Below are 11,365 nucleotides of genomic sequence, written 5' to 3'. Positions count from 1 at the left end.
CCCCCGCCCCCGCCCCCGTTGTTGCGATTTTCAAGTCCTGGGCCCAGGACTTGAATTGCAGTCAGTTATATGGGAATCCAGCACCTTAACCACCATGCCACCTGCTATACCTTTCTACCCACAACCCCAGTCCTAGTCTTAATAATGGGAGGAGATTGAGATGAGCTAATGCCATACTAGACCTAGTCCTTCCTACTGGATTAGACTGATGGTCACCCCAACCTATAACTGCATCTAATAGCACTTCCAAAATTATTTGGAGAAAGTGAGGCAGCTGCCTCCTCCAATGCTGGATTCAACATTTGGAAAAGTGTTTCTGACATAGAGCTCCCTCTGGAGTCACTTGGGAAGAGGGCTGGGCACACATTATGGATTCTCAGCCATTGCTTCATGCCCGGACTACTCTGCCTCCACCGTTCAGAATGCAGTGGGGAACAAGGATTAGTCACTACATGAAAAACCAGTGGATCTGCATGGGGCATAGTAAGCTATTAATTAGCTGATGCTTGTAGAGCGCTTTAAAGAGCACACACGTTATATAACTGCTAATTATAATTACCCTCCGCAGCCTGCCACCTTTCACAAAGTTGGTGGCTCCAGCTGCAGCTGTTTCCCTGGGTTTATGCAAGCTTTGATTTAAGGAAAGAAAAGGCATTCTCTCGGAGAGCTGTGATCTTTCTGTGAGGAGGCCTCTGTGCCCTCCCAGGATTGGCAGCTAAATTCAATTTCCGCAGACAAAGGGGTGATTTACATGCTGATTAATCTGTGGAGCGGTGCTGATGATCTCTGGGTGGGTAGGTGAGAGAGAGGCTTCTGGAAGTGTGGTGAGATAGATGCTGATTACCACGGTGCTCGCTTGGCTGTCCTTCTTTTTTTCTGTTTTTCACCCATTTCTTCACGCCTTCGCATCCCAACTCCCTGTGTATTTTCTATTTTTTCCCCACTTTTTACTTTTTCTTCCGTCTTCTACTTACTGCCTTCCTCCTCTGTTCTCTGTTTTCACTCTGCTCATCCTTCATTCTATACTTGAATATTTAGTCCCAAGCTAGGTGAAATAATTTATCTTCACTTCACCTAGGTTATTTTTAATTACCTTGAAAATATTCTTGGAGTGTCTGTTCCTCTGGACTAGTAACACAGACCTGTGTATGTTTTTAATGGAGTGCGAACTCTGGTAAGGGCAGTGGGACTTTTTTTTTTTTTTTTTCTTAAGGCCAGTTTGAACTGGAAACTCCAGACAGCTGGGAATTAAGCAAACACTTTAGCGTCTGGAAAAACCCCAGGTGGAAGCTTGATGTTAATGAGTTGGTTTACCTCAAGATCAAAGAGGCTGATTCATTCTTGATAAGACTGTCCCTGGCTTCTATTCTGCACAGGTCGTTTGGCTTTTTATGTTTCGAACCTGAGTTAATAATTATAAGGCGGATGCTCACCCACTCTACACTCTTAGAAGGGTCACACCCCACTGGAACACAGACTGTTTATCTGCCAGGATCCTTGCTGTGCCCCCAACCTGCCCCAGGCCTGCTCCTAATGTCTCTAGGACTCCTTAGCGTTTGCAACTCGACCATTCTCTCACTTAGAGCTGCACACATTTCAGATGGAAAAGAGAGGTCAGTCGGAATAAACGGACACATTATATGAACAGCCAGCCGGCTAGGAGGTATCTGAATATGGGTGTAATGTTGGACCATCCACCATTACAGCTATTACTGACTGAGCATCCACTTACACACCCTGCCAGCGTCCTTAACGTTTGATTGCATTTTCTTTCTAGAAAAACCTTGTGATATTGTTATTTTTATTTCATAGATGAGTAACCTGAAACTCACAAGCAGCTTTCTCAGGGTCACTGAGTGATAGAATCAGGATTTGAACTCAGTCTATAGGGCCCCAAAACCTGTCCCAGCGTCTTTTAAGCTGGGGTTATTTGTAATCCACCCTGATGACAGTGCTTACTGTAATAAAAGTAATATTTACTTTGTATGTCTCTTTTTTTTTTTTAACTTTATTTATTTATTTTAATTTGAACAGAGAGGGACAGAGAAAGAGAGAGAGAAATTAGATAGCAAACTGCCAGGTCCAGGACTTGAACTGCAGTCAGCCATGTGGGAGTCCAGCGCCCTTAACCACTATGCCACCTGCTGGCCCCTGTTTCTTACAATTTATATTTTAATTTTATATTTATGACTTAAATTTATTGATCAGGGACATTTTGTAATGCACGTGATATCATGACTTTGATCAGCTGGATACATTGTTTTTAATATATAGGTTTTTTTTGTTTTGTTTTTAGAGGTTTTTGCCTTAGGGTGTGTACACTTGCCAGAGAGAGAGAGAGAGCAAGAGAGAGTAAGAGGGAAAGTGAGAAATCAGCCCCCAGGGAGGATGGCCATACCACAATCCCTTCTCCTCCACTCTACTCCTGGGATCTTGGGCACATACACATATGTGCCCAATGTGAGTTTCAAGTTGCTGAGTCAGGGACTCGAACCTCAGTCAACATGTAGGAGTCCAGTGACATACCCGCTATGCCATTTGTAATATACAAAGTTAATACGTATTAAACATACCAAGATGGGGTCAGCAGGTGGCATGGAAACTAAGGCACTGGATCCCACATAACTGCTCAGTTCTAGTACCAGACACAGAGGGTTGAAAATCATGCCTGTCCCATGTGCATGCTCAAATCCCAAGAGGAGACTGAAGGGGAGAAGGGATTGTAATGTGGCCATTCTTTCTGGGAGATAATTTCTCAATTTCTCTTTCTCTGTCTAATTTCTCAGTTTCTCTCTTTGATGAGTGCACACATCCTATAGCAAAAACTAAAAAAAATAGAATGAACAAACAAAAATATAAAAATGTATCTATGTGTCGCCAAAAATCATGTAATGCATTTTAGAAAGCAGTCTTCTAAGCCATGTTACTTCTATTTTATGTGACTCTAAATTAAAACTTGCAGAAAAAGAAAGGAAACATAAAAGTTTTATAACCAAACATGCATTTATTCAAAGTCGTCACCTTGGAAAGTCAGACCCTGGTTTCACTGTTGCTGCCTTTGTAGAATGTGTTTATTTTGGAATCCCTGTTTGGATTATGGCCTTTGGAGATACTCTGATTCATATTAGAAGATCAGCCATATTATATTTGAAATCAGACACTGTTTTGACGAGAAATGACTGAGTTTGATCGTCTGTTTGGGTCACCTGAAATTATTCTGTATGACCTTTTGCTGTTTCCAAAAATAAAGAAGGATATACAATTGGAAACAAAGAGAGTACACTAGACCATATTTCTGTGTGGTACTTATTATATTTATAACTAAATAATTATGTATTGGGTCATTGGAAAAGTTAGGACGCGTTTTTGCATAACAAACCAGAAAAATATGTTATGACTTCCCCAATGACCCAATAGTTCGTGACTTAACGCCTACCTTTCCTGTTTGTAACTTTGTGAAGGCAAAAACCATGTCTACCTCTCTACCCCCAGATCCTAGTTCAGTGGCTCAGTCATGAATATTGAAAAAAAAATATATATATATATTATTTGGTTGACTGGTAGATCGAATGCTTGGATGAATGGATGGTTAGATGATCAACAATGCTAAGTGTTATGGAAAAGTTAAGTGAAATGAGAACTGAAACTAGAACATGAACTTGGCAGTGAGGGGGGGATCTTGGTGAGAGAGCTACAGTGAAGTGGAGTGCTGGCTGCCTGATCTCTTTTCAGTAGGCTGAGAACAGCATAGAAGGGGAGAGAACCAGAAGGTGAGCATAGACCCCTCTTTCCCAAGTCCTGCTGTGCGTGGACAACTTCACTTCCCATCCTTCTTCCTCCTCAGACATGGGATGTTTCTCTCACCACTGTCAGCATGCCACATTGTTTTTTTTTTTGGAGAGGTTTTCGCTATAGGGCGTGTGCGCTCGCCAGACAGACAGAGAGAGACAGAGACACAGAAAGTGAGAAATCACCCCCCAGGGGGGATGGCCATGCCTCAATCCCTTCTCCTCCATTCTCCTCTCGGGATCTTGGGCACACATGCACACGCGCCCGGTGTGAGTTCTAAGCCACCGGGTCCGGGACGCGAACCACGGTTGACTACGTGGGAGTCCAGCGACATAGCCATTACGCTAACTGCTGGTTCCCAATGCCACATATTTTTACCGTCTCAGGCTTTAGACCTGCTGTTCTGTTTATATGTCTTCCTCACTCCTCAGCCATTTATCCTTGAAGGTCATGTTCTTCGTGACACTGGCTTTCCCAGGTCCTACATTGAGAGCCAACGTCTTCTTTCTCTTGGTTCTGCAATACCTGTGCGTAGTTTTATAATACTTGTCCAGTTATAATTTACTTGCTTATGTTTTCTTTTTTTAGAATTATTAACTTATTTAATTCCATTTATTATTATTATTTTTAATTTTGACTGGACAGAGAGAGAGAGAGATAGAGAGAGAAAGGCAAAGTGAGACAGCAAGCCACCAGGTCTGGGACTCAAACTGTGGACAGCCTTGTGGGAGTCCAGTGCCTCTAACCACCACGCCACCTCCTGGCCCCTGCTCATAGGTTTTCTCCCTCAGTTAGATAACACGTTCCTTGAGGAAAGGACTGAAGTTTTGATCATTGTCACAGCTCACTGCCTGGCATGATAGGATGCTTGGAATTTGGTAGTCATTTAGTTAGTGGTGAGTAGTAAATGGAAGAGCCCTGGAAACAGTTCCAAAGAAGACTTACAGAAATATTACCAGTTTTCAGTACTGCTGAAATTAGGGCGTGTCTTCCCAAGTCCTCTCTTTTAAACGGGCAGCATTAATGTAAATGTATACCTGTTATGTCTGTAAAGAAGTCTTTCCAAGTGATTTGTAGACACTTGGAGGGAAATGCAACCAAACTTCGTTAAACTGCTCTTCGGGATGAAATATCTGACATTCCTATGATCGGATTAGGGTCCCATCTGTGCAGGAGCATAGCATAGGCTGGAGCAGATGGCATTTTCGAGATGTCATTTACAGTTGTTATACTGAATAAGCAGAAAGGAAGGACAAGAAAGGAAACTCCTTTTTCATCTCTGCGTGGGTTACCAAGGGACCCCAAAGGGGGAGAAACTTCACTTTACTACCGCTTCAGAGAGTGGGAGAAGGGTAGGGTGTTTCCTTTTCCTTCTGAACCAAGTGGTGAATTAGCATCAGAGGGATGTATGAGGGAGCAGAGATGTCTGGGACTTTGAAGGGCAGTGGAGGGGGAAGGGGCCAGGACCATTTGGGACTGCTCAGTCTGATAAAGACTGGCTCCAACATCCACCATCTTTATGCTACCCAGAGAGGTGAACTGGTAATGTCATTACATCTCTTAGGGTCCCCATGACCACAGCTGGAGTATTTCTTTGATTTTGAAGTATGTGTGTCCTGGGAGAAGTACTGATATGGAGATCTAGGAATATTTCAGGTAGCCATGAAGGATCCTATAATATTTCTGCAGGAGTTTTTTTTTTTTTTTTCCTCTTCTTCTCTGTCTCCATTGGTTCTCACATCCTAATATATGACCCGGGCTTCCTCAAGACCAGGTAACGTGATATGTAGAATCTAGGTAATGCCGCTGATGGGACGACGTGAGCAGAGAGATCAGTAGACCAGGAGCAACCCAAAGGTGGCACTTGGTCTAAGTACAGTAGAAATCAGTTGACCCTATGGGTGCCTAAGGGGCAGGCTTTCTTCTCCACTTGGAAGCTGAGAAGACATTTAGTTGAAGGAATAGGAGCTGAGATGATGAGGGTCATTTTCTTTCTCTCTTTTTTTCTTTGTTTTGGAGAGTGTTTTGCTATAGGGCGTGTGCAAGCTTGCCAGAAAGACAGAGAGAGTGAGAAATCATCCCTCACAGAGGATGGCCATGCCACAGTCCCTTCTCCATTCTCCTCTTGGGATCTTGGGCATGCATGCACATGTGCCTGGCATTAATTTTTTTAAAATTTATTTTAAAGTATTTATTTTTTATTTATTCATTCATTTATTTTTTTAATTTGGCCAGAGAGAGACACAGAGAGAGAGAGGAAAAGTGAGTAAGAAAGCCACCAAGTCCGGGACTCAAACTGTGGTCGGCCATGTGGGAGTGTCCAGCACCTTAACCACCACGCCACCTGCCTGGCATGAGTTTAAGCTGCTGGTTCCGGGATTCAAACAGCGGTCAACTACATGGGAGTCCAGCTATGTAAAACCGTTACGCCATCTGCTGGTCCCAAGCGAAAGCTGGTTGGCCCTCAACAATTTCTTAAAGATGTTTTTTATTAGTTTTTTCTTTTTTTAAAGTTATTTTATTTAAATTTATCCATTTATTTTAATTTGACGAGAATGGGACAGAGAGAGTGAGAAGGCAGGCTGCCAGGTCTGGGACTTGAACCATGGTCAGCCATGTGGGAGTCCAGCAGCCCCAACCACCATGCCACCTGTTAGTACTGTTTCATTTTTTTTAAGAATTACTTAAGTTTATTCATTTATTTGACCAGGGAGGGACAGAGTGAGAGCGAGCGCAAGAGAGGGAACGTGAGAAAGCAAGCCGCCAGGTGCAGGACTCAAACTACAGCTGTCCATGTGGGAGTCCAGCGCACTTAACCACCTTACCACTTGCTGGCCCCCATTCTTGATGGGATTGTTTTACTCTGGATTTTCCAAAAAACAGAGGTGGAGACAGAGGGCTTACATTTATTTAGCACTGGGGAACAAAATCCCAGGAAGCCGCAGTGGGGACCAACGAGAATAAAGCTGGGAAAAGAGAGCCAGTGAGGTTGACTTATCATACAGGTCTTCACTAACTACAGAGGATTGCTCCAACAGGGGACAGCATCCTGAGAGGCTGCGGAAACTGTCTTTGTAGGACTGCCCTGTTGGGAACAGAAAGGGAGATCTGTTCTCTAGCTCCTGTCGCTGTGGGATTTAACTCCCCTGTACTTCCAGACCGCATGTGTTTAGGTGTGGGTGCCACAGCAGGGAAGCCCCAGAATAGGAGGCAGCATGTGGGCATGTTGTCAAAGCCCATGCGGGGTGAGAACGAGGAATAAATAAGTAGCTGGCAGAGTCTGAACAATCCTAAGAGGTGTATGATTTACTGGGAAAGCTTGAACTGGGGCTGTGGAACAGTCCTGTTTGGTGAGATAAGGATTGTTTTCTTCAGGAACAATAGTTGATGGCTTCTACCTCCAGGGTTTTCTTTCTCTTTTCCTTTTCCTTTTTACTTGACATAGTAATCGCACATATTTATGGAGCACGGCGTGATTTTTTAGTACATGCGTACAATGTGTAATGAACAAATGGGACGATTAGCATATTCGACATCGTAAACATTTATCATTATTTTGTCTTGGGGACATTCAAAATCTTCTGTTTTAGCTATTCGGAAATATACAATAAATGCTAACTGTAGCTACTCCACTGTGCTATAGAACATTAGAGCTTATTCCTCTTATCTGTGATTTTTTTTTTTGTTACCTGTTAACCAATATCTCTGATCTTCTCCTGGCTATACTTCCCAACCTCTACTAATCACTATTCTATTCTCTACCTCAACGAAGCCAACTCTTTTAGTTTCTTCTTCTTTTTTTTTTTTTAAGAGAGATTTTTTTCTGTAGGGTATATACACTCACCAACAGACAGAGACAGAGATACAGAAAGTGAGAAATCTTCCCCTAGTGGGTGTGGCCACACCACAGTCCCTTCATTTTCCTCTTGGGATTTTGGGCATGCATGCACACACATTTGGTGTGAGGTTTAAGCCACTGAGTCTGGGACTCAAACTGCAGTCGACTATGTAGGAGTCCAGCGATACAACCATTGTGCCATCTGTTGGTCCCATGATTCTTTTAGTTTGTATATATGTTTGAGAGCATGCAATTTTTTTTTCTTTTTCTGTGTCTAGCTTATTTCACTTAATGTCATATCCTTCAGGCTCATCTATGTTGCCTTGAACAACAGAATTTCATTCTTTTTAATGGCTGAAAAGTATTACTCTGTGTGTGTGTGTTTCTACACAGATCACATTGTCTTTACCCATTCATCTGTTGATGGATACTTACATTGGTTCTGTATCTTGATTATTGTTAATATTGTTAATATTGCTTCTGTAAACCTATGTCTATGGCATACTGATTTCCTTTCCTTTGGATATGTGCCTAGTAGTGGGGTTGCTACTAATAGTCTCATAGTTGGGAGTCTTATGTGTAGTCTTTAAATCATATTGAATTGATTTTTGTCTATGGTGAGAGAGAGGGGTCTAGTTTCATTCATCTGTATATGGATATCCAACTTTTCCAGCATTGTTTATTAAAGAGACTATCCTTTCCTCAATGAATGTTCTCAGTACCTTTGTTGAAAATCAATTGGCTATATATATATGGACTTATTTCTGGATTTTCTATTCTGTTTCATTTGTCATTATCTTTTTGTTTTGTTTTGTTTTATTTTTCCACATACTGTTTTGGTTAGTTTAGACTTGTGGTACATTTTGAAGTCAGATAGTGTGATGTCCTTCAGCTTTGTTCTTTTTATTCATGATTGCCTTGATTAGTCAAGGTCTTTTGTGTTTCTATACAAATTTTATGTTTTTTTTTCCTATTTCTTTTCTTTTCTTTTTTTTTTTTTTTTTCTGAGAGGTTTTTGCTATAGGGCGCATGTGCTCGCCAGAAAGAGAGAGACAGAGAGACAGAAAGTGAGAAATCACCCCTCCCAGGGGGTGATAGCCACATCGCAATCACTTCTCCTCCATTCTCCTCTAGGGATCTTGGGCACGCATACACACACGCCCAGCGTGAGTTTAAGCCACCAGGTCTGGGACTCAAACTGCAATCGACTACATGGGAGTCCAGCAACATAGCCATTATGCCAATTGCTGGTCCCATTTTTTTCTGTTTCTGTGAAGAATGCCATTGGTATTTTCATAGATACTGCATTAAATCTCTAGATTGCTTTTTAGCAGTATGTACATTTTAACAGTATTGATTTTTCTGGTCCATGAACATGGGATGTCTTTCCATTTGTGTTTTCAATTTCTTTTATTGATGTTTTATAGTTTTCATTGTAGAGATTTTTCACTCCTTAGTTACATTATTCCTAGGTATTTAATTTTTTTTTTTTAGCTATTATAAGTGGGTCTTACTTGCTTTTGTATCCTGAAACTTTACTGAATTTGTTTATCAGTTTTAAGAGTTTTTGGTGGTCTTTAGTCTTTTTTTTTTTTTGTATAAATAATATCATGTTTTCTGCAAAAAGGGATAGTTTGACTTCCTTCTGCCGTTTCTAAGTCTTTATTTTCTTTCCTTGCCTGATCACTCCACCTAGGACATATGTGTGTGTGTGTGTGTGTATATATATATATATATATATATATTCTTTTTGATACTATTGCAAATAAAATTGCTTTTCTTTTTTTTCTTTTTTTTTTCTTTTTGAGAGATTTTTCGCTATAGGGCACTTGTGCTTGCTGGAAAGAGAGAGAAACAGAGACAGAAAGTGAGAAACCATCCCCCTCAAGGGAGGGACAGCCATGCTGCAGTTCTTTCTCCATTCTTCTCTTGTGATTCTGATCATGCACACACACGTGCCTGGTGTGAATTTTAGGCCACCAGGTCTGGGACTAGAATGGTGGTCGACTACATGGGAGTCCAGTGATGTAACCATTATGCCATCTGCACGTCCCTGAAGTTGCTTTCTTAATTTCATTGTTTTGATTGTTCAATACTAATGTATAGAAATACAATGAATATTGTTTTACATTGGCCTTCTATTTTGCAACCTTGCTGAACTCCTTTTTTAGCTTTAATAGCCTTAGTGTGTGTGTGTGTGTATGTGTGTGTGAATTCCTCAAGGTTTTCAATATAAGATCATATCATTTGCAAATAGACACTTTTTAAAAAATATTTAAAAATAATTATTCATTTAATTTTATTTGTTATTATTATTCTTAAATTTGACCACAGAGAGAGAGAGAGAAAGCAAGTTGCCAGGTCTGGGACATGAGCCGCAGTTGGCCATGTGGGAGTCCAGTGCCTTAAACAACACGCCATCTGCTGGTCTCAACAGATGTGTTTTTATTTGTCTGTAGGAAATTTGATCTTAAAGAAATACATAACTAGATTTTCCCCACTTCCTCCCTTGCTCTTGTAACAACTTCTTGGGTGGTTGACTAGTTCCATGAGAAATTGTGTTACCTCAGGGAACCAAGGCCTTAATATAGTTTTCTATTTTGTCAAATTCAATTACATGGGATAGATGTAAAATATTTGAAAGAAGCGGAACACCCTGAAGAAATCAGTGGCTTACTAATACACTAGGATTAAATAACTTCGGTTAAAGGAGTCCCAGAAGGATCCTACTCAGGGACTTTGTAGAGAAATAATTTTGTTTATTCCAAGCTACTTCTGAGGAATGGTCCTGTGTGGTGATACATGTAATTTTCCCTCTTGAGAATAGCCTTACTATTTCCAAGTGCCACTCCTCCCCCCAGGTTGGGATGAGGAAGGCGGAAGCAGATCTTACTCGTCCAGATGCAGGGAAGATTCAGTTCCTGCTTCCTCTCTGAGCCTCCTTCCTTTTCACCTGAGTGGAACTCCAGTGGCATCCAGTGGCCTGTCAAGCTAATCACAGGCTGGAACTCTTAACCAATACTCAAGCAAGAATCTCTTCCTCCTGGTCAGATATGGAGCCAGCTTTATTAATGAAGAAGAGAAGTTGGGTGATTGGCCTGGGATAGCCTGAACTGCCTGACCTGGAATCTAAATTAGAACACGAATGGTTCAGTATAGACTAGCTGTGCAGATCAACTAATCTCTATCAGGATTTTTCCAAAATGCAGGGATGCATTTTAGTGAATCCACTTTCTTTTTTCTGTTTTAGAAATAATGACAGAGATTAAAGACGTATCGGTGTTTAATAACACCTGTGTGAGGTGGCAAATAAGCTCAGGAAGAATAAACTCCAAGATCATGTATGTGGTAAGTAAACATACGTGCCCCTAGGGGGGCAGAAATGGGAATGTGAGTCAGAGAGATTTACTTCCGTCAGAGCTTCTCAATCTAATTGCTTTTCAACTCCATTGTTATTTTAAAGTGTGAATGAGATTTTAAAGATTTTGGTTCTTGTAGTTTACGTTTATTTTTGTGTTTAGCATATTTGTCATTTGACAGGGGATTTGTGTGGGGGATGCATTTATATTTGGCTTCATCGTTATTGTTTGTTTCCAAGCACTTATGTTTCACGCCCCCAGGGCAAGCCTGCCAGCACCTGCTAACATGGGGACAGAAGGTCACCAGTGGCCTCCAGGTTGTGACTGCCTCCATTTATTGCTGATCATCTGTGTGCAGAATCAAACTCCCTAGAGAAAC

At 41.3% G+C, this 11,365-nt stretch overlaps 1 protein-coding gene across 1 annotated transcript in view; it reads left to right on the top strand.

The window, feature by feature from the left end:
- SUSD1 (sushi domain containing 1) overlaps positions 1–11,365 on the top strand; it is a 150,065-nt gene that overhangs the window by 66,056 nt on the left and 72,644 nt on the right. The window contains exon 9 of the mRNA XM_027769349.1: positions 10,878–10,975. Within this exon, the coding sequence (XP_027625150.1) occupies positions 10,878–10,975 (98 nt within the window). The remainder of the gene's footprint in view (positions 1–10,877; positions 10,976–11,365) is intronic.

The sequence above is a fragment of the Tupaia chinensis genome, unplaced genomic scaffold (assembly GCF_000334495.1).
Source record: "Tupaia chinensis unplaced genomic scaffold, TupChi_1.0 Scaffold000081_1, whole genome shotgun sequence".
Taxonomy (NCBI): Eukaryota; Metazoa; Chordata; class Mammalia; order Scandentia; family Tupaiidae; genus Tupaia; species Tupaia belangeri.
The sequence above is the reverse complement of the archived record's forward strand: the minus strand, read 5'-3'. Positions and strand labels throughout refer to the sequence as shown.